The 23,249-nt window shown below is 46.7% G+C and overlaps 1 protein-coding gene across 1 annotated transcript; it reads left to right on the top strand.

Annotated features, from left to right (window-relative positions):
- Positions 1 to 2,131: 2,131 nt before the first annotated feature.
- Positions 2,132 to 19,778, top strand: LOC115100300. Its single transcript, XM_029618694.1, has 4 exons — positions 2,132 to 2,501; positions 6,236 to 6,421; positions 9,183 to 9,335; positions 19,356 to 19,778. Exons 1-4 carry the CDS (start codon positions 2,481 to 2,483, stop codon positions 19,644 to 19,646), a joined length of 651 nt encoding a protein of 216 aa, XP_029474554.1. The 5' UTR covers positions 2,132 to 2,480; the 3' UTR covers positions 19,647 to 19,778.
- Positions 19,779 to 23,249: the final 3,471 nt, after the last annotated feature.

Raw genomic sequence — 23,249 nt, forward strand, 5'->3', positions numbered from 1 at the left:
CCTCATGCTCTGTATGGATCAGCGTAGCAGCACCCCAAATTGTGCAGGCTCCTAACGGCGGCAGTCCAGCTGCTGCCCCCATGCTCTGTATGGATCAGCGAGGCAGCACCCCAAATTGTGCAGGCTCCTAACGGCGGCAGTCCAGCTGCTGCCCTCATGCTCTGTATGGATCAGCGTGGCAGCACCCCAAATTGTGCAGGGTCCTAACGGCGGCAGTCCAGCTGCTGCCCTCATGCTCTGTATGGATCAGTGAGGCAGCACCCCAAATTGTGCAGGCTCCTAACGGCGGCAGTCCAGCTGCTGCCCTCATGCTCTGTATGGATCAGTGAGGCAGCACCCCAAATTGTGCAGGCTCCTAACGGCGGCAGTCCAGCTGCTGCCCTCATGCTCTGTATGGATCAGCGAGGCAGCACCCCAAATTGTGCAGGCTCCTAACGGCGGCAGTCCAGCTGCTGCCCTCATGCTCTGTATGGATCAGCGAGGCAGCACCCCAAATTGTGCAGGCTCCTAACGGCGGCAGTCCAGCTGCTGCCCTCATGCTCTGTATGGATCAGCGTAGCAGCACCCCAAATTGTGCAGGCTCCTAACGGCGGCAGTCCAGCTGCTGCCCTCATGCTCTGTATGGATCAGCGTAGCAGCACCCCAAATTGTGCAGGCTCCTAACGGCGGCAGTCCAGCTGCTGCCCCCATGCTCTGTATGGATCAGCGAGGCAGCACCCCAAATTGTGCAGGCTCCTAACGGCGGCAGTCCAGCTGCTGCCCCCATGCTCTGTATGGATCAGCGTAGCAGCACCCCAAATTGTGCAGGCTCCTAACGGCGGCAGTCCAGCTGCTGCCCCCATGCTCTGTATGGATCAGCGTAGCAGCACCCCAAATTGTGCAGGCTCCTAACGGCGGCAGTCCAGCTGCTGCCCTCATACTCTGTATGGATCAGCGTAGCAGCACCCCAAATTGTGCAGGCTCCTAACGGCGGCAGTCCAGCTGCTGCCCTCATGCTCTGTATGGATCAGCGTGGCAGCACCCCAAATTGTGCAGGGTCCTAATGGCGGCAGTCCAGCTGCTGCCCTCATGCTCTGTATGGATCAGCGAGGCAGCTCCCCAAATTGTGCAGGCTCCTAATGGCGGCAGTCCAGCTGCTGCCCTCATGCTCTGTATGGATCAGCGTAGCAGCACCCCAAATTGTGCAGGCTCCTAACGGCGGCAGTCCAGCTGCTGCCCTCATGCTCTGTATGGATCAGCGTAGCAGCACCCCAAATTGTGCAGGCTCCTAATGGCGGCAGTCCAGTTGCTGCCCCCTTGCTCTATATGGATCAGGGTAACAGCTCCCCAAATTGTGCAGACTCCTAACGGCGGCAGTCCAGCTGCTGCCCTCATGCTCTGTATGGATCAGCTTAGCAGCACCCCAAATTGTGCAGGCTCCTAATGGCGGCAGTCCAGCTGCTGGGCCTAATCTGTCCAGATCATGGTTTCCTACTCTGTGCACAGCAGGCTCTCTGCAGCAGAAGAGCAATGCAGGCAGGGTCACAGACAGAAAGGGGGTGATAGTTTTTAATGTATATTATAAAGCACCAAGACAGGTTTAATCAACCATGGTGCTTAACTGGCTGAAAGCCTTTCTCATCTGCCTCTAATTCCTGAAGGAATTAGAGGCAGATGAGAAAGGCTTTCAGCCTTTCCCCCCTCATGCAGGGGAACAGCATTTGGGCCATGGGGAAACTATTCTTCCACAGCTTTATTCAAAAGTGAAAAAAGCTAAGACAGAATAAAACATTTGGAAATATGGAGACTGATGAACTTCACATTAAGGTGTGCTGGGTTCGTGTCTCTTATTATATAATGTTATCCACATTCATGTTTACCTTACCAAACATCACTGGATGTATGGTCCTCCCAAAAAAAAACAACAAGTGCACAGTGACACTCTTGTATAGTAAGAGGCAGCCAACCCAAATGCATCTCAGCTTTCAAAACGTCCCTAAGTTTATGCAGGCCCCAGGCCCTGTGCAGAGCTAGTGAGTCAGGCCAGGGTAATATTGATGTCCTTGGAAACGGCCCCTGCCCATTGTGTCATCACTGAACTGGATGCCTTTGTGACATCGCCGTGGCGTGCAGATTCTCCGCTCGGTCAACACTGGGCTGTCAGCTGCCAGGACGCATGTAAGGAGAGGATCTGGGGAGTTTAGGCGTGTGACCATTTGACTGTGGACAGAACTGAGAACAGCTAGAGAGCAAGAGGCTGCTTATGATGATTTAACTGTTTCGAACTCTTCTAGTAATAATTTGACAAGCTGTGGAATAATTTAATGATCATCCCCACCAAAGCCATTGTATTTTTTTCTGTGGGAAGGGTTCTTTATCAAACCCTGAGAACTGACATCTACCTGTTTTTCATCAAAGCTACAAGACGTTCAAAGTCTGTGGGTACTTTTCCCAGGTAGATCTGGGCACTGAAGAAGGGGAGCATATCTGGACTAGAGCAAATGGCTGGAGCCCAGCAGAAGGTAAGGATGTGGCCATGCAGAAGCTTCAACTTAAGATTTTCTCCTTGCCTGAGCCCAATATATCAAAATGCTTAAGAATGTCAGTAGTGCCAACAAAATATGTGATTTCAGCCCCAGTGAGAGGGGGAGGTGAGGCAATTTCAGCCCAGCAGACCCCGTACAGCACAGTAAAAGAAAGCTCCCTCTTTCCACCTCCAGCCCTGCTACAGACGTCAGAGGTTGGCAACCTGTGGACATGGTAAATGCGCGTGTGCTCCTGGACCTGTAACTGCTTCTCCTTCCCATGTTTAGAACGCAAGGCATCAACATGGGAATTGGGGGCACACGCTCTCAGTGTGCTCCAGGGCTATCAACCTTACTGCTGCTCCGGGGTGAGGGACAGGAATTTCAACATTTTTCTGAAAACTACGGGGAGAGAAGAACCTACAAAGTGAAGATGGGGGGAAACCAGGAAAAAAATGAGGAAAAAACCCAACTTGAAACTTTAGTGGTGGAATGAGGAACGAGGAGGGGAGAAAAGAATGTGGAGGAGGAGAGAAATCTGAAGGCAAGAGAAGGGAGAGCATAAGGAAGTTTAAGATTTGTGGACCCTTGTAAAATTGGCTCAACCTATTGGGAAGGCCCCATTAGGTTTTTACCAACAGCTGGCAAAGCTACACAGGGAAGAGACGAGTCTGGAGCTTCAACTACAGTAACCCTTTTCCCCTTGGGTTGAGCCCTTGGATTCCGGGGGGCCAGCAGGTCTTAGGCAAGAGTCTCTTAGGAAGGCAAGGGAGGGGGGCATAGGTCAAGAGTCAGGCTAGAGTCAGTGGCAAGCAGCAGGCAAGAATGGTCAATGTCCAGGCTAAGGTCAGTAGCAGGTGACAGGCAAGAAGGGTCAGTGTCCAGGCTAGGGTCAAATCCAGAAGTCAGTCCGAGGGCAGGAATAGTGAACAAGGAAAAGGACTGACAAAACAGGGGAGGAAGGAAGGCAATGGCTGGATAATACCAGGCTAGGAAAACTAGGCAGGCTGGGCTGGAGAGAGGAGACAGACTGGGCTCAAACGCAGACAGAAGGAGCAACTCAAAACTACAGGGGAATGAAGGCGACCCGTTGCTGAGACAAAAACAAGAAGTCCTGGGAAGCCCACTATAGGGCTGAGGTGGTGACATCATCATAGAAACATAGAAATGACGGCAGAAGACAAAACGGCCCATCTAGTCTGCCAAGCAAGCTATGTACTTTTTTTTTTTTCACATACTTGTTACTCTTGGCTTTTAGTACCTTTTAGTTCTATTTCCCCTCCACCCCACCATTAATGCAGAGAGCAATGCTGGAACTGCATCCAAGTGAATATCTAGCTCAATTAGGGGTAGCAACCGCCACAATAAGCAAGCTACACCCATGCCTCCGTCCACCCAGACTACGCAATTCGGACCCCGTTGGCTGTTGTCCATATACAGATCCTCCTTTCTACATTCCCCTGCCGTTGTATCAGAGAGCTATGCGTTGAAAGAGAAGTGTTGGACTTTCTCCCCTGCCGTTGAAGCAGAGAGCTATGCTGGATATGCATTGAAAGCATTGGCTTATCTGGTTTTGGGGAAGTAACCGCCGTAACAAGCAAGCTACATCTCACTTCTTTGTGAATGCAAAACCTTTTTTTCTTTTTTTTCTTCCACATTTCCTCTTGCTGTTGAAGCCCAGAGCAACGCTGGAGTCTCGCCAACCGTGTGCATGTACATCGAACAAGGGCATTATCTCCAGGTAGTAGCCCTCATTCTCGTGAGCCACATTAACAATCAACAAATATTGAACAAGCCTAATAATTGGCAATACCTATAGCCTATGTCCTAACTGGTAAATTTATATACTCTTACCCACCCCTCTGTTTTTTTTTTTTTGGAGACGGCAGCCCCTCCATCCTTCCGCTCCGTGAAGGTGGTATACCATTAGCATCCCGCTCAGTGAATGCCACTCCAGCCTCAACAGGCGCCTCAGGCACTTTCCCCCTTTGGGGGCCCCTTAAATAGCATGCGGTCTGACATGCGTGTGCCTAGAGCAGCCCCAAAGGGCAGTGGTGGGGGTGGCATCCAAGCCGTGGGTGCCTGTCACTAGGACCAGGCAGGCAGGCTGGCAGTGTCAGATGAATGCCACGGCTCACAGGGCCTGCCCACAAGCCGCAAAACGTAACAGGAAGAAAGGAAGCTGGATTTCATGAAGGAGAAAACTGAACAAGTGATAAAGAGGACAAGAGAGAGTGAGATGTAACTCCTTGAGAAGAGTCCTCTTCAGGAGTCCAGGAGCACACCTAGAATATGAGGGTTTTCAAAATCTCATCGCTTCAATAAATGCCAAACTCCTCAAGTAGGGAGTGGAGGGGAGACCCTGGCTGTCATTTCAAAGTTCATAAATACATTTTAGCAAAAATCACACCGAAGGCCATGATAAGGTTCCAACATTACTTATTAGAGGACTGTGCAACATTAAATATGAATCTGGTTGACGAGTCCCTATAACATTTCTTTGCATGAAGCATGGTAGTCCTAAATAAATATGTGCCCCTCCCCAATTTCAGAGGGCAGTTGCGAAGTTTCCTCACAAAACTGGAATGAGATACTTGGGTGGTCTAGGTAACACCCTTCAATTCCCAATCTCTCATACCTTAATGAAGATGTATAGGTCAGATTTCTCACAGCTCTTCCAACTTCTGTCCTTCCTTGTGCTACCTAGATAGCACTCCCCATCAACCTCTCCAGAGTCTCTGTGATTATATTGTTAGCAGGTGTACAATGGATGGCTACCACTGCTCTCTTCTCCTCAGGGACATTGGATGATAGTCCGAATCTCCCTAGGTCCTTCTGCGACATGGAACTGTGTTCCTCAAAAGGAGGAATTCAGAACAAAAATAGGACCAGTCCTCATAATCCCAACATATGGATTAAAACTTCCTCCAAAAGAATCTAGACATAAAAACTAATGGTCCATAACCAACAGGGAAGAAGACCACCTTTCCTATTCTCTTCTAACTCCTGGGTCTATTTCAGTTCACCACCAGAGGCCTACATAATCATCTGTGGCTGTTTATGTGTTTACCGATGGCTGACCAGCCTCCAGCAGTAGCAAACCAAGCCTAGGAATGGGAGAGTGTATTTATAAAAGTTGTATCTGAGATAAGGGCAGTTTTTGAATGTGTTTGTAACCCTCTTTTCACCTACAGGTTAGATGAGAAGGGATTTCTGGGAGCTGCTGGGCTAGAATGCAACCCATGGGTCTTCCAAAAGGAGGGAAGTGCATAGGGCTGGAAACCATCTCTTTCCTTCTAGGAATAAAACACATCCACAACAATTTGAGATTGTTCAAAAAATAAACAAAGTCTATTCAGGCACTTGTGGAATGCTAGTGACCACAAAATGTACACTTTCTTTTGGTAAAACCCATTAAGGATCAAAAGGAATTTATCAGCAAGCAGAGGCTTCTTCTAACTCCAAACCCCTAGCAGGATACTCCTATGTTTCTTATGCTTAAAGACTCCCCTTGGTACCTGCTTCAGCCTCACTTTTACCGATGGGCGTAGTTCCTGCTTAGTGAAAAGAGCCTGAGATGCACAAATACCTTAAGTATCTGAATGTAACTCTCCTTGAGCTACCAATGAAAAGGCATGAGATAGATACATTTTTTTTAAATTGTGTTTTCTATGGTTAATGCCAGATAGATCTTAGAGAATGACAGTCTTTCTGGGGGGGTTATATTTCAGGAATCAGTGGCTGACTGCAATGATTACAACAAAGAAGGCCAGACCAGAAGAGAGGAGGCCACTGAACTGCATGCAGAGTGCAAGCAGGCTCCTGGACAAGTTGAAGACATCCTAGGAGCCAAGTCATTGAAAGAGCAGCGCAGAAAGCAGAATGCAATCTATTTCTCAATGATAGACCACAGATGGGTATGTAAGGCCTGCGGGCATGCATGGCAGAGGCTTAGGGCTTTTGATCATGTCCCTTCCAAAATATATCAGCACATTTCCTCAATGTGGGCTCTGCCATGAAGGTCTGGCTGAAACGGAGGGCAAAAGAGGTCAGCATCTCAAACCCATGACCTTCCAAGGGTTCTTCAGATTGTGAAAGAACAATTACAGACATATTCCAAAAGTAATTAAGAATTAAAAAACAAAAAAAGTCTTGATTGTATGTCTTATCACGCTTTGTCATAGCAAACCCAGATTAGCTCCATTTCAAAAACTTGCCTTAACAAAGCCCATAATAACTTAAGTACAGTCCTCTTGTATCCCATCATAGTAGTTGAGCTGATTCAAATAGTCCTGGCTGAAGAATCAAATTGTTTCCGTTGTAGGAAGTGAATTTGAAGCAAAGATCAAAACATGCCAAAACAAGGAAGCTGGCAAAAGAACTCCAGGACAACATTAATCAAAGGTTAAGACTGGAGGAAGGCTATAAGAAAAGTTCTGTGAGTCTGAATAGCCTTTGGGGCAGGCAGTGTCATGTCTATCATTGCAAAGTGGAAATAGTTTGGCACCACCTAGACACTGCCATGATCAGGTTGTCCCTCCAAAGTCAGTAGCCGAGGGTTAAGAAAACTGCTGCTGCATAAGGTTACTGTGAGGCCTAAGATTACTTTACATGAACTACAGAGGTCTCTGGCTCAGACTGGGAAAAAATGTGGACTGTTCACCAGTCTGCTGAAGAAAAGCCATGTGATGTACCACATAGCATTTGTGAAGCAACACGGAGGGGACACTGCACACCCATGGGGAAGGTTGTGTAGTCTAATGAGATCAAAATAAAACTTTTGGGTCTCAGTGCTAAGCTATATGTGTGTTGTAAAACAAACCCAGCACATCACCCTGCTAACCCCATCCCTACAGTAAAGCATGGTGGTGGCATCAATATGTTGTGGAGATGCTTTGCAGCAGCGGGGACAGAGACTTATGAAGATCAAGGGAAAGATGTACGATGCAAAGTACAGGCAGATCCTGGAAGATAGGAATCGTGTACCAGTCTGCCATAGGACTAAGAAGATTCACCTTTCAACAAGGCAATGATCCTAACCACAAAGCAGAAGCAAGAAGAAAGCCCAGTCAAAGCCCAGACCTGAATCTAATGGGAAACCCATGGCAAGACTTGAAGACTGCGGTCTAAAGAAATCACCAATCAACTTGAAAGAGCTTGAGGTCTTCTGGCAAGAAGAATGTTTTTATTTACATTCATTTGTATTCCACATATAAAATACATAATAAAAATAGGCAAAAACTACACCAAGCCTGCTGGGCAAAATTGGTAGGCATCTATCTTATCATGGCTTTTATTGCTGGAAAAAGGGCTTCCAACAAGAATTGGGTCAAGAGCTGTAAATACTAATGCAACCAAGACATTTTGGGGTTTTATTCTTCATTACTTTTGAAATATTTCAGTAATTATTCTTTCACGATGAAAGTGTAGAGTATGTTGTGTAGATCAATGACATAAACTCATACTTTAATACGTTTTGATTTGTATTTTTTTAGAAAGCAGAATGTGAAAAATATACAAAGGTGCGAAGACTTTTGCAAGGCACTGAAATTCAATGTACATTGTCCCATTTTGAATAAAGTAATGTGGTTGCCATGACAGATAGACCTTAATGTATAGAAGCAAAGATCAGCCAATAAGCTGTAGGTGATACTACTTTGACTAGCAAGAGTTCAGTTCCTTTCATATGAAGACAGCGTATAATTCTCCAAAGTTAGTCACAAAGTATCACCTACACCTTATTTGTTGACCTTTATTTCCACATAATTTAATCTGAAATCTCCAATTGCAGCTCATGTTCGCCCTTGATACTTTATATTAATGGGCAACTGTATTAGATGAAGGGGCTTTGTTTACTCTTAATATGGGTCCCTTGCTGACAGTGGTGGGGAGAGTCATGGACTAACTGCACAAATAGCAGCCCCAATTACTTCAGATTATTCCAAGCAGATTACCCATCATCTCTGTAAGATGCTCACAAATGTGAATGGCTCCTCAGTACGCAATACACTGAGAGATAATACTCTGGAGATTTTCAATACAGAAGAGCAGGATTCTAGATCAGTGTATTCTGGATCTTCATTCTGGTCTTCCATGGAAATCCAGGTCTACAAAACCCAGAGTACTTGGAATGGAAGTCGGAAAAACAAAGCTGGATAAAAATGTCATTATCGGCTATCAGCTAACTGGCCTGGTCTATTAGCTGATAGCAGATGGATATGATTGAATCTGTTAACAGTTATTGCATTTCCTGATTTTCTAACAGTCACATAATTAGTAAATTTCTATTACTCATCTTTGTAAGATCGACAATACTAGAGGCCCGATGCATTTAGCTAATATAACTGATGCTCAAGTGCCCTGATACACCAACAACTTTAAGATCAGTATAGACATGGAAGGTGGCTACATCATAATGGACTGTCCAAAAAGGGTATCATTAAGGCTAGCACTGGGGAATCAGGCAGGTGTCACATTTTTGTAAATGTGATGGCGGTGGACAGGGAAGCCTAAATGTGTCTCACTGCCATAAGTCTTTGTATCCTCTTGTTTTTTTTAAACCGATAAAAATGCCCAAACAGGCAGTGTGAGAATAAGTCTCTCTGGGTGCTCAGGGAAAGACAGAGTTATGAGCTATTGCTGATACACATGCGATTCATGACATGCACTATTCTGCAGCTGTACGAGGAAGAGGAAGAGGAGGCACTGAAAGCGAGACGCAAAGTACGCAAGCTGCTGGTGAAGAGGTGCCTTGGATGTGACCATGGAAGAAGAAGAAAGAGGATTGCCCTGTGGGACAGTGCGGAGGAGAGAGGAGATCCATGGTTAGAGGTACTGAGCCTTCCTTTCAAAGAACTAGCGCCTAGCACTGCCTTTTCAAACCTTCATTTTATTAGCAACCTGGTAGGCGCCGTGCAATTATAATCTATAACCTAATATCAAATGCACCTTATGCGTATGGATGCTCTATTAGGTAACCGCATAAAGACATGCTTGGAGTGTCTTTGGAAAGAGTAAAAGGTGTTGTTTTGTTGAAAAATAGCAACAAATGGTCTGAAAATGAACAGGGTCTCTTTTTCGTGGATGTTACTCCATCTGTTGCAGGGACCCTCTGCCTGAATCAGGCTCGTCTTTCATGCAGTAAGCGCTGGTCCAGGAATCCCCTATCAGGTCTCAGGAGGAAAAAGATAGTAAGCAGCAGCAGCCATCTGACTGTATATACCACGATTACCTTCATTTATAATGAGTGACAGCAGAGGCGTGCAGGGCATTGTATCCTAGAGGGCAGTATGCAAAGATGTAGGATGAACGTGCTTTAGAAAGTGGCAGGGTGCCTGCAGGAGTGAGTGTATGAAGGCCGACACCCTCTGTTGTGGAATGAGTGCTTTGGATGCAGGGTAAGTGGCACAGAAATGGACCCTTATGCCTGACAGATGAGGCTCCGCTGCCCCTAGATTTGCTGGCCTGCCTAGAAGTGACATAAGATTGTGAGGCCATGACACCAATGCACAGGCAGAGAACTGCAATGGTGCATGTAAGGGAAAGATGTGAGGCTAAGGTTGTGAATGAAAGATGGAAAATAAAGGATGTGCAGATGGGGAGAAACATCTCAGGCACTGCAGCTTTCTAAGAGGTTGGTAGAAGGAAAGGATGAGTTCTGACTAGAAAGAGCGAGTTACTTTGTGTGTGAGAGTGCTGGGGTTTTCCTATGGCGCCAGGATAAAGAAATGTTTCACAGAGCATGGAAACAAGACAGTGCGGGCTCAATTTTGGCTTAGAACACAAGAATCGCCATACTCGGTCAGTCCGAGGGTCCATCAAGCCCAGTATCCAGTATCCAAAGGAGGCCAATCCAGGTCGTAAGTACCTAGCAAGATCCCAAACAGTAACTAGATCCATTGCTGCTATCACACAGTGATAACTAGTAGCTATTCCCTAAGTCTACTTGGTAAATAACAGCTTATGGACTTCTCCGCCAGGAACTTCTCCAAACCTTTTCTAAACCCAGCTATGCTAACTGCACTAACCACATCCTCCAGCAATGAATTCCAGAGCTTAATTGTGCATTGAATGAAAAAGTATTTTCTTTGATTTGTTTTGAATGTGCTACTTACTAATTTAATGGAGTGAACCCTGGTCTTTATATTTTGTGAAAAAGTAAATAACTGATCCCCCGTTCAAGACCTCTCATGATCTTAAAGACCTCTATCATATCCCCCCTCAGCCGTCTCTTCTCCAAGCTGAAAAGTCCTAACCTCTTTAGTCTTTCCTCATAGGGGAGCTGTTCCATCCCCTTTATCATTTTGATCACCCTTCCCTGTACCTTTTTTGAGATGCAGGGACCAGGACTGTACACAGTACTGCAGGTGCAGCCTCAACAAGGAGTAATACAGAGGCATTTTGATATTCTCTATTCTCCATTTCTTTTCTGATAATTCTGTTGCATTTGGTGGTCTGCGGGCCTCCCCCGCAAGCCGCCACCATTACAGACCCCTGCTGCTGCTGGGCCCGACGTGACGCTAGAGGAGATGCCGCCAGCTTCACGCACCTGATGTGCACACACATAAAGGGCCCGCAGCAGGAAATCCCCTGCAGTGCCCTCAGATGATGTCATAAGCTTGGGCCATAAAAGACCCTGTTCCCCTGCAATCCATGCCTCGGCAACAGGTCTCACTGCAGCCTTGTAGAGGGAATTGCCTCAGCATGCCCAAGTTCCTGCTCTTCTTCATGTCTTCAGTTGCTGGTCTTTATTTGTGTTCAGTTCTTCCTCCGGTCTTGTGTCTTCATCTCATCATCTTTGTGGTCAGTCTTCAGTTCTTCTGTGAGCCTTGCCTCCTGCGTGCTCCTCATATGCCTGCCCTGCCTATCCATCCTGCCTTCCCAAGGACGGATGCCTGGTATTGACCTCGGCCTGTTTCTTGGATTCCTCTTGGTTGCCGCCTACCACTGAACTCTGCCTGATTACCAGACCTTCCTTGAGTGCCACCTACTACCGACCACTGCCTGATGTTGGACATTCCTTATAGCCACCTGCCCTGACCCGAGCTTGCCTCAGACTGCTCCCATTCTCCACAAACTCATTTTTCAGATCTCCAGCCCTTCGGCAGAGGCCCACACCTAAGACCTTACCAGCCCCGGCACCTGAGAGCTCAACCTAAGGGGGAACGTGGGCTGGTATATATTCCACCAACCGACAGTGGGGACCTGCAGGATGCACCAACTTCAACTCGGTCCAAGGGTCCACGCCCACAACAAATTCTTAACATTGTTTCATTTTTTGAATGCCGCTGCACACTGAGCTGAGGATTTCAAAGTATTGTTCACTATGATATCCTGGTCCTTTTCCTGAGCTGTAACTCTTAATATGGAATCTAATATAGTTTAACTACAATGTGGGTTACTTTTCCCCTTATGCATCACTTTGCACTTGCCTACATTAATTTTCATCTGCCCTTTGGATGCCCAATCTTCCAGTCTCTTGAGGTTCTCCTGCAATTTTTCACAATCTGCTTGCGATTTACAACTCTGAATAATTTTGTGTCATCTGCAAATTTGATCACCTCACTAGTTGTTCACCTTTCCAATCATTTATAAATATATTGAAAAGCACCGGTCCAAGTACAGATCCCTGAGGCACTCCACTGTTTACCTTTATCCACTGAGAAAATTGTCCATTTAATCCTACTCTCTGTTTCCTGTCTTTTAACCAGTTTTCAATCCACAATAGGACATTGCATTCTATTCCTCAACTTTTTAATTTTCTCAAGAGTCTCTCATGGGGGACTTTGTCAGACGCCTTCTGAAAATCCAAATACACTTCATCCACTGGTTCACCTCTAATCACATGCTCCTGAACCCCTTCATAAAAATGTAGGAGATCTGTGAGGCAAAACTTCCTTTGTGTAAATCCATGTTGGCTGTGTCTAGTTAAACCATGCCTTTCTATATGTTCTGTGATTTTGTTCTTTAAAATAGTTTCCATGATTTTTCTCGGCACTGCAGTCAGACTCACCAGTTCTATAATTTCCCAGTCTTCGGGTACAATGGATTATTTCAATGATAAAGTTACAAATTACTAGTAATAGATTTGCAGTTTCATTTTTTAATTCTTTCAGAACTCTGGGGTGTTTACCATCTGGCTGTATGCCTTGTGGCCTCCAGGCCTTCTGCTACCTTGCACCTTGCCTTATGGCCTCCGGGACTTCTGCTACCTTGCACCTTACCCTATGGCCTCCGGGACTTCTGTTACCTTGCACCGTGCTCTGTGGCCTACTCAGGTCTTACCTTGTCTTATGGCCTCCGGGACTTCTGTTACCTTGCACCGTGCTCTGTGGCCTACTCAGGTCTTACCTTGCCTTATGGCCTCCGGGACTTCTGTTACCTTGCACCATGCTCTGTGGCCTACTCAGGTCTTACCTTGCCTTATGGCCTCCGGGACTTCTGCTACCTTGCACCTTGCCTTATGGCCTCCGGGACTTCTGCTACCTTGCACCGTGCTCTGTGGCCTACTCAGGCCTTACCTTACCTTGTGGCCTCTGGGCCTTATACTTAGCGGCTTACGGGTCTTATGTACTGCTGCCTTCGGGACTCAGTGATCTCTGTTCTGTATTGTCCTTGTCCAATCCTATCCTTGTCTGCCTTATCTAGTTTATTTATTTATTTTTATTTATTTAAAAACTTTTATATACCGGTATTAGTATGCATACATCATACCGGTTTACAATGTAACTTTAAAGGTAGAAATTACAATGAACAGGGAGGGCGAACAAGGAGGAGTATACAAAGAGCAGGAGGTGGAGGAATTAAAGCAATAAATAAAGCTGCAACGGACTATTTACAGGAATATACAAGGCTAGTTCTGTCCTTGTCTGGTCTTGTTGAGCCCTGCCCAGTCCAGTTCCTAGCATCCGTTCCCTGCTTTGCCTTGCCTTGCCCAAGCCAGTGTCTGTATCCAGTCCCAGTCCCAGCTCGGTATCCTGCCCAACTTACATCTGTATCCAGATCCAGTCCTTGTTCAGTATCCTGCTACCCTCCTGTTCCAGGATCTAGCCCTCAGCTCTTTGCCTGTTCCCGTACCCGGACCTCTATTTCCAGTCTCTCTCTGCTCACTACGTCCAGCCTGTGCCTGACCTCAGTTTCAGCCTGTGCCTGCCTTGCCTTGCCCAGCCTGTCCAGACTCGCATCATGTTATTCAGCCATCGAAGCCAAGCCCTACTGGCTCCCAGACCCCACGGGTTTAACCTGCAGGGGAGAGGGCTGGCTAGGCAGAAGATAAACCCCAGTCCAGCTCCGGAGGTGGTGTTCCCAGACTCCAGCCAGCATGATACTGAGGTCCATATTCAAAAGCCATTTAGACAGATAACTCATTTATCTGGCTGAAAATGCCACGTGACGCATCGTAGATGCCCAGCAACACAAAGGCAGAAGTGCAGGGCCTGGAGCATGGTTCGGGCCGCAGAAAAACTTCAGTTTAAGGTACAGAGGGTGGGAGAGATAAGGTTGGAGTGAGGGGTAGGAGGGTCCTGGAAAGAAACATATAAAAAAAAAAAAGGGGGAACCGGGAGTGGGGGTAGGGATGAAGCAACGAACCTTGGCCCCGCCAGTTTAAAAAGGGGGCAGCAGGGTCAGCCCTACTGGGAGCTCACATGGAAGGGACGAGAGGGGTCTGCTTAGGGCCTGGAGGCCCCGGATATTTATTTTTTTAAACTTAGCCGATTAAATAGCGATCCTTTATTCTTTTGAATATAGCCAGTTATGTATAAAATTAACCAAATAACTTTATACATAACCAGATATTCTTTTGAATATAGTTGGTTATGTTTAAATTTCTCCCGCTACTGTTAGCCGGATAATTTTAATTGGGGATATTCAGTGGGACAGTGTCCAGGACGAATTATCTGGCTAACCTTGGCCGGAGAACTTGTCCACTAAACAGGCTGCTGAATACCGGCCTGCCCTCTTCTTTCTCCCCAGCACAGAGCTGCTTCTCACTTCCTCATCCCTTTCCCACCCTGCACCTCTCTCTTTCCCTAACCTAGTCCTCTCCTCTCCCACGTTTGCAGTCTCTGTTCGCAGCCTCTTTCCTCTCTCATCCCTCCAGCCTGTTTCTTGTTCACTCCCTCACCTCTGGCTGTTGTGGTTGAATAAATGCTTAGAATCAGCAGCTTGAGGAGAAAAGTCCTTTTTATTAATACCAGCAAATAAACTGAATGAAGCATATCTTATTGGAGAGAACAGGAGGTCACCCTGCAGAAGAACAGGATCAGTTCTCTCAAAGACCAGAGGGGTAACGTCTATGACCACGTTTCTTTGATTTCACAAACATTTCCTAACTGGTGAGCATTAACACACACTCTCTACATTATATTTCTATCTCATATATATTTTAATGAGGCTGGGATTCTTGTAAATCTTGTGATTTCTTCTAAACTGAGCTCAGAAGAGAGAGAAATTAAACTTAAACCTAAGCTCCTATCTTTTCATCTTTGACCTACATTTTAGCATTTCAGCATGTCAGCAGTCTTCAATAATTCTGCCGCTTATTCAATGTGCATTAATAGTTTCATAGGGGAAAACCTTTTCAAAGCACCCTAACACCTCCCCTTTACGCTCTCACCCCTGCAGCCTCTTCCCCTTTACTCTCTTACGTCTTCAACCTCTCTCCCCTTTACCCCTCACCAAGGCTGCTGAAAAGGCTGGGCAAGAAGAGCAACCAATGCTGCCCTTCTGAGTCCGTCTGCAGGTCTGTGAGCACACAAGCCTGAAAGGGAAGGGGAGACACCTAAAGCAACCCTTTTATCTGGGGACTTCCCTGCCCCTCGCCTCTCTAGCTCTTCTCTCACCGCACCGGCTGCACAACACGAGAAGCATCTTGGGGAGAGGAGGACGCGATTACCACCTGCAACAGCTGCCTATTGATTCACTTGCCCTCACGCTCAAAGGCAAGAGGCCGCAGGGCAGGGGCGGGGAGGTGGGAACAGCAGCAGAGGGATGCGAGTGCTCCCTGTTATCCCCTCCCCCATGGCTGCTCTGCCTCTGCTACATAAAATGTGTGCAGTTACAGGGACTGGATAGTAAAGTCTCAGGGTTTGTACAGCTAACCCAAAAGTTATCCGGACCAGCCCCTTTGAATACGGACCTCTAAGTACATTTCAGGAAGGTCTCAATTAGCAGCATCTTATTAGCTATGTGTGGTGATTTCTAGCTGGTAGAATTTACTTTTGTACTCTAAGAAGTAAAATTTAAGCCCTGCGCACATGGACACGCACAATTTTATACTGACACGGGCATGTGTGCGTGAATGCCGTCTGGAGCGGGTAAATGGGGGAAATTTTAGTAGCACGCATGGTGACACAATAGGCCTTTTTCCCAGTTCCAATTCTCCCCAGTAATGGAAAGGTCTTCTTAAACACCCCCCACCTGACTTGCCTCCCTTTTACCCTATTAGCCCCAAGCCTTAAAACCCCGCTGACTAGCCTTTTTTTTTTTGTTGTTGAATGACTTACACGCTGTCCATAGCAGAAGTAAAGTTACATGGTAGGGGATCCTGACATTCGCTAGTCCATGTAACTACTTACGTGCTGACTTCATGGTGCAGTCCCGGCCCGCCCCTTTTTTCAGAAAACTTTTTATGCACATACTGGGAGGTACCCATGCAGGTTTTAAAATCCGCACAGAGCGCGCCAGGCCAAGTTATGTGCATATCTCACAGCTTAGGCATGCATACGGCTTTTAAAATCGACCAATCATTAGAACATAAGAAAATGCCATACTGGGTCAGACCAAGGGTCCATCAAGCCCAGCATCCTGTTTCCAAGATTCTACAAAGGAAGCCACATTAAACGATATACCTCACAGATACAGAAATACATATTGTAAGTAAATAAAGCAAAAAGACCTGGTTGGAGGGGTGGGCAAACATTCAGAGGCAAGGGAAAGCAAAGGTTGAGCTGGGCACCACCAAATATTTAATATACCCAGTACCCATGGCAACCAGATGAGAGTAGAAACTCATGGCCAGATAAGAGACCAAGGGGAGTAGGGGGAGAATAGGGTAGTGGAGTATAGGAAGATCATCTATGAGGGGAAACAGGATTGGAAGGAGGATAGGTAGTAAAAGGAAGAGGAGGGTGACAGGATCAGGAAAACTCCAGGAAGTACGCTACAAGAATTTAAGCCTTAATCTTCAGGAATTGATAGAAATAATCTCTAGTTATTTCCATTCCAAAATTTGAATTTGCTTTCAAAGAGTCTGTATTTGAAGGCCAAGATACACACATAAGCTCAGATATGCACATAATTATTTATACAAATCATCTTATAGCTCAAAAGCCAGTACATGAAAACAAAATGATAAAACAGCTAAGTAAACCTTTTATCTTATGATGCAGATTCGTCAATAGTTATATGCTGTAGTCAATCCTAACAGCGCTAGAATATGGACAAACATCTGGCAGAGCGAGATTCAGTTGAAAACTGAGGATATACAAATCCCTCTCCAGTCTTCAATGTGTTTCAGAAACCTCCTCACAGATATACTATATTTTCATTTGAAGTATATTTATTATACATTGATACAACTCAACTTTTGTGAGGTTAGATCATCACTTTACTTCATAAAGATTTTTACATCAGCCAACCAAACCCTTTCACATCTGAATTGCTATTTTCCCAAATACGCCACTTAGCTTCTACTTTGACAAGACAACACACCACATTACTTCCTTCTTTTCTTCTCCACTGGGCAGGCAAATCTTCTAAATTACGCCCATCCTATGCCCCCTCCTCTTCTGGTTTATTACACCTAAAAAAAAAAAGAAAATGAGGTTAAACCATCAGAGGCACAGGAGGAGCCGAGATGTTACTCTTTCCCCTAGCATCAGGCTGGGACCCCTACTGGGAAAATTGCAGTGAACTCTTTAATCAAGATAAAGAGAGTCCAGTTGTACTTCACTCATACTTCATTAAACTTCAAAGAGCACCAAGATCCACCCTCCTTATCCAACTGTCAGGCCAATACTGTAAAAATCGCGGGCGAGCAGGCACTCCGTGTTGAGCGCCCGCTCTCCCGACCCGCACCCAGGCACCTCTCCTGGGGGCACGATTCTCTATTTAAATGAGGCCGCGCGCTAATAAGGAGGCACTAGGGACAATAGCGTGTCCCTGGCGCCTCCTTATTAGCGGAAGGGGCCGTTGTCAGTGGCGTTGGTTGTCGAACCTGCTGACAGCCACGACTCCCACCATGCCACCGGGTGAGCCAGGCTGACGTTGGCACGGTTTTCTCGTGAGTTTTGCAGCTGCCACTCCCTTCCTCGCTCAGAGCCAGTCTCAGTGCGCGGCCCGTGGGCTCCTTCCTCTCTCCTCTGCCGTGGCCGATCCTAAGTACGCCGACCTGCTCGGCATTTGTGAGTAGCAGAGCCGCAGCCTCAGGTCCCCGACGTTTCCCAGGTTGCCCTCGGCCGAGCGCACCGTACTGAATCGGCCTGTGGATGTATTTCCCCCCTCATCCAGCAACCTCTGTAGCTATCATCTAAGTGATAACACTAAGTGCACTTTAACACCATTACAGATTCTATTCAGCTGTAATAAGAGAGAAAAGAACAGCAGTGCAGATACAGAGATCAAAAAATACAAAAACATAGGAAATTCAAGATTGAAAAGGGTTTGCAGGGTGGCTACTAATTTACCACCTCGCTGACTGGTATCATTTATCCGGATAAAAAGAAGCAGAGACGGGGCATTCCAGAATTATGGCCTAAATGTATGCGGGTGGCATCCGTATTCGGCACTATCTCCAGATAAATGTATTTAAGTCAAGTCAGGTACATTTCAGAGCTAAAGTTACCCGATTCATTTCAGGGAGATAAATTCAGCAACAGAATTATCTGGATACGTTCTGCTGAAAATCCCAGCTAGGGTTATCCAGGGAATTTCCCGTTCACCACGGGGCTCAATTCGGATATAAATTTGGCCTGTTCTATCTTTATTGACGACAAGAATCATTTAGGTTCATATTCAGCCGCTGCGCGCCTCTGCTATTTATACTTAACTGGCTAACTAGTGCTGGGTATTTATCTTATCTATAACCAGCTAACTTTAGCAGAGCCTTTTTTTTGCGAGCAGAGCTGGCCGGATAAGTCAGCTGCCTAATTCTATTAGTTAATTTATCCAGCCTCCTCCCCGATCTGTAGCTGGATATTCAGCGGCGCCTCTTAGCCAGCTAAGTGCAGATTTCAATATCGGGCTCAATGTATTGATAGCACCGAGTCAGCGACACACACACTGCGCTGATAAAGGTGAAAGAGCGCTGATTTAGCACAAAAAGCACACATTGCTGATTTCCTGCTTTTTTATCATTTCATTCATTTCTGGAGTTTATTTGCTGCACAGTGGGGTTGGGGGTGATCACTGTTCCCTTACTTAAAATGTGTAGATTAGTGAGAACCCAATCACAATCTTTTTCCTATGTAGCGCCAGTTCTGTGAAATTCCCATCCAAAGGAACTTTAAGAGGGAAGTTATGTAAAGTTTAGGCGATTGCTGAAAACTTATTTAAGAAGGCTTTTTACCCCTTAATATTTTTGCTTATCTTGCAGCATTTTATATTATCTCAAAATAGGCATCATTTTAGCCATGATCTGTCTTTGTATTATTTTGATTGTTTTAAAATGTTGTAAAATTGTATGTTATATATTTTTATTATTTTTATGATTAATTATGTTTGTTATTGGTTTAGATGCATTTGTGCAACTGCCTGGAGCTGCTGGATAGGGAATTAATTCAATTTAAAGAAAGACATTATTGCTAGTGGATAGTGAGCGTCATTCAAGGTCTTTTCTTTTTTTCCGCACAGCATGTGACAGATAGCTCCGACACAGAGACTGAAGCATCCTACCCACTCTGTGTGCCAGAGTCCCCCTGGCAATCAACTGACATCAGCGATGATGACTTCCCATTCGGTCACTCGCCAACCTTCACTGACCTGGACGCCTCTAACGGGTATTTTCCATACTACAGAACTGATGGGGAACTCAGTAACAGCCCGGACTCTCCAGACAGTTCATTTTCCAGTGCAGAGGCCGAAGAGGGTAAACTAGAGAGGGAAGAGAATGGCAGAGTAAGAGGAAATGAAGGAAGACGTTGATGCTAACGCCACTAAACAGCTTGAGAAAGAAGATCTTGGCTGTGTGTAGAAACAGCAGTAACTTGCAGTCTACCTTTCAGTTTATATAAACAGATGTTTACTTTCTTAACGCTGCCTAGTTGCCAATGAAAAATAAAGAAATTATTTAACTATGTGCCAGACTGAAAACCTAGGTCAAGATGCAACAGACTTGTTGTTATTTCTGATTAGGGACTGAGCATCCAAATATTACTGGAGGCCTGGCAGTGCACGCTCTGGTACTGCTGTGATGGGTCAGCTGGCTGAAGCAGGGCAGATCGCTGACGCCAGTTGGGAATTCTGCAGATCATAAGCAACGCCATCTTACCCAGGCGCCCCGATGGAGCCCATGGGGGTTCTCTGTGCACAGTGCCACAGGAATACCACCTGGGCCCCTCCAGCAGGGTGGCCTGCAGGCATATTATAGCGCAACTTCAGCCTCAGCAGGATTCTGCGCCAGTGTCAGCGGAAGGGGAGAATGAGGGAGAAAGGTGCGTTGGCAGAAGACAGGCAAGGGAAGAGTAGCAGGATGGGACGGGAGACAGCAGGAGTGAGAGGAAGAGGAAGGGTAGCATGGGGCATTGGAAGGGGTCAGACACCTATTTTATGACCTATAAAACTGTTGAACAAGCTAATTAAAAGTTAAATGAATTCTTGGTTCATTACAAAGTTGTTGCCATTTTGGGGCTTCTGAAATTTCCTTTAAATATAGTGTTGCGTTTGACAGCCTATGAGCCGTTGCCCTCACCTTTGTGGCCGGCATGCTCTGGTCGGCCACCGCTGTCCCTGATGCGGCTGGATAGGATCGACCCCTCTCGCAGCAGGAGGCCCCTGGCTTCTGCTTCTGCCTGTGCTCCTGATGTCAGGCTTCTTAAAGGGACCGTGGCAAGAAAGTCCTCGCAGCCCCTACTGATGACATCCTCTTCACCCTGTAACAGGGCAGCTCAGGTCCTGCTACGCTGCTTCCAGCCTGCTCCAGCCCTATCGTCCCTCTTCCTCTCCCTCAGTGGATATACACTTCTTATCCTTGCCTGGGCTTTCGATTCGCATGATCTCTGCCTGCCCCTTACCCTTGCCTGGACACTCAATATGCTTGACCGCCGCCAGCTACGGCTTCAGCCTGGCCTTGGACCACATCCCTCATCGTCAGCAGGGACTCTCGCCTAAGTCCTGCTGACCCTGGCACCCAAAGGGTCAATCCGGGGGGAACGTGGGCTGGTAAAGGTGAAGCTCCAGACGGGTCTCTGCTTCCCCTGGGTCCGCCTGCTGGCAGAGAGAGCCTGCAGTCTCCTCCCTTCAGGTAGAGCCAATCTCACCCCAGTCCAAGGGCCCACGGATACAACATCTTCATGTGCTGAAATAATCAGTGATCAGGTCCTTAATTCTACTGCTCCCACAACATTGCTTCAGCTCCACGATCTCACTTCCATCCTCTCGGGGTATTCAGGCTATTCAAATCCTATTCTATAAGGATGTGCTGTCATCTTAAAATGAAAGGAAAATAATATGGAAGGGAGTCACCAAAGTGTCATCATGGTCTTCAGACACCGTGGGGCAGATTTTCAAAGGGGTGCGCGCATAAGATACACACGTACCCCCCGGGGCTTTCCTGAGGGGGCGTGTCCCAGCGGGGCCGCGGGTATGGTTCCGGCCCGGGGGCGTGACTGAGGCCTCCGAAACTGCTCCCGGGCCGGGGAATCACCCGCCGGCGGCTGGGCCGGCAGGCGTAACTTTTCAAACAAAGGTAGGGGGGTTAGATAGGGCTGGGGGGGGTGGAAGGAAAGTTCCCTCTGAGGCCGCTCCGATTTCGTAGCAGCCTTGGAGGGAACGGAGGCAGCCTGCACAGCTTGGCGCGTGCAGGCTGCCGATTTTGTGCAGCCTTGCGTGCGCCGACCCCGGATTTTATTAAAATCTGGCGTACTGTTGTTTGCGCCGGTCGCGCAAACAAAAATACGTGCGGGCATCCTTTTTCACAATCTGCCCCTGACTGTATTATGTCTGCCCCTGTCCATATAATGTCAGAAAGTGTAGGAGTGTAGAGTGTTCCTTGATGTTCCCCAGTGGGAGGTGTCTAAGCAGCGAGTTTAACACCTCTCATGAGCTCACGTGGCTCGTATTCATTCGTCCAGTCTTCCATCCTGAATAGGCAACAGAGGCTCAGGCCTTCCAGGAGGAGGGAGCGTTTTTGGGGTCCAAGGAGGAAGATAAGATTGAGAGAAGAGGGGTGAAGAGTAGTGAAAAGGGAGTTTATCCCATTTTCCTTGCATTTCACGGAAGATTTTGCCTTAACGTTTGCAGAGTGGATTTCTGGTAGACGTCATGATAAAAAACTGCCAGATTTGGACGTCTGCTTTCAGAGCTGTAGCTCAAAAAGGATCAGCAGAAGCTCATTTGTTCAGGAGAGTGCGCCTGTTCAAGTTACTGAACCGCAGAGATCTTGTCTACATTGGAAAAGAGGTAGAGAAGAGGAAAGCCCATGCTCCTAGATGTATGCAATGTTGTACAGACACACATAAGAGGCAGTCCCTGCTCCAAAGAGCTTACAATTAAGACAAACATACATGACTTCCCAGTAAATGGGAAGTGAATCCTTTAGTATGCACTCTACTAATTTTATTCGTTTGCATCAGTTATTCTAGTATAGGATTTCTTTTTGAAAATCATCAGACTGTGTAGCAATGTGTTATTCTTACTGGAAAGTGTCAGAAGAACTCTAAACACCCTCACGGCCTTGAAAAACTGTAATTTTCTCCTCTCTGGGAACATGAGTCACAATCTGGTTCAGCACTCCCCAACGAGCCCTTAAGCCTTTGTAGCCAGTGGGGCAGGAGTTGCAAATAATGGTTTTGTTTTGCGTCATTTCTCATCTGAAATGACAGACAAAAAAGCATTTTGTTTCATCTCTGCATTTCAGTGCATGGTAAAGTGTTTTAGCATATAAAGGAATTGATGCAGAAATGAGACCAAATTAAAAAGTAATAACATTAAACTAAAGATTTTCCCATGCACACCCCTATAACTCTCAGCTTCCTTGATTCCCTATTTCCACCTCTCAGGCTCCCCTTTTTCCCCTTCCATCTGCATCCCACATCACCCCTCACTCCTGTGGCTCTTAGATTGCCCAACTCCTCACCCACCTCTCCTGCCGTTCTTCCTCCCAGAAGGGTAAGTCCAGGCTGCCAGCCTCCCATTCCCACATTGGCTACTGACCTGACCCAGAGAAGAAGCAAAGCAGAAGAGAGAGTATTAGGGCTGCTATCGGGCCGATACAGTAAAATCGCGGGACAGCGGGCGACCACCCGCTCTCCTGTGCGTGCGATACAGTATTTTAATTTATTAAAATTAGGGCCGGCGGTAAAAAGAGGCGCTAGGGACACTAGCACGACCCTAGCGCCTCTTTTCGGACAGGAGCGCCGGCTGTCAGCGGGTTTGACAGCCGAAGCTCAATTTTGCCGGTGTCGGTTCTCAAACCCGCTGACAGCCATGGGTTCAGAAACCGGACGCCGGCAAAATTGAGCGTCCGGTTTTCAACCCGCGAGCCGCAGGCCGATTTCAAAATCTTTTTTTATTTTTACTTTTTTTTAA

The sequence above is a fragment of the Rhinatrema bivittatum genome, chromosome 10 (genome assembly GCF_901001135.1).
Source record: "Rhinatrema bivittatum chromosome 10, aRhiBiv1.1, whole genome shotgun sequence".
NCBI classification, from domain to species: Eukaryota; Metazoa; Chordata; class Amphibia; order Gymnophiona; family Rhinatrematidae; genus Rhinatrema; species Rhinatrema bivittatum.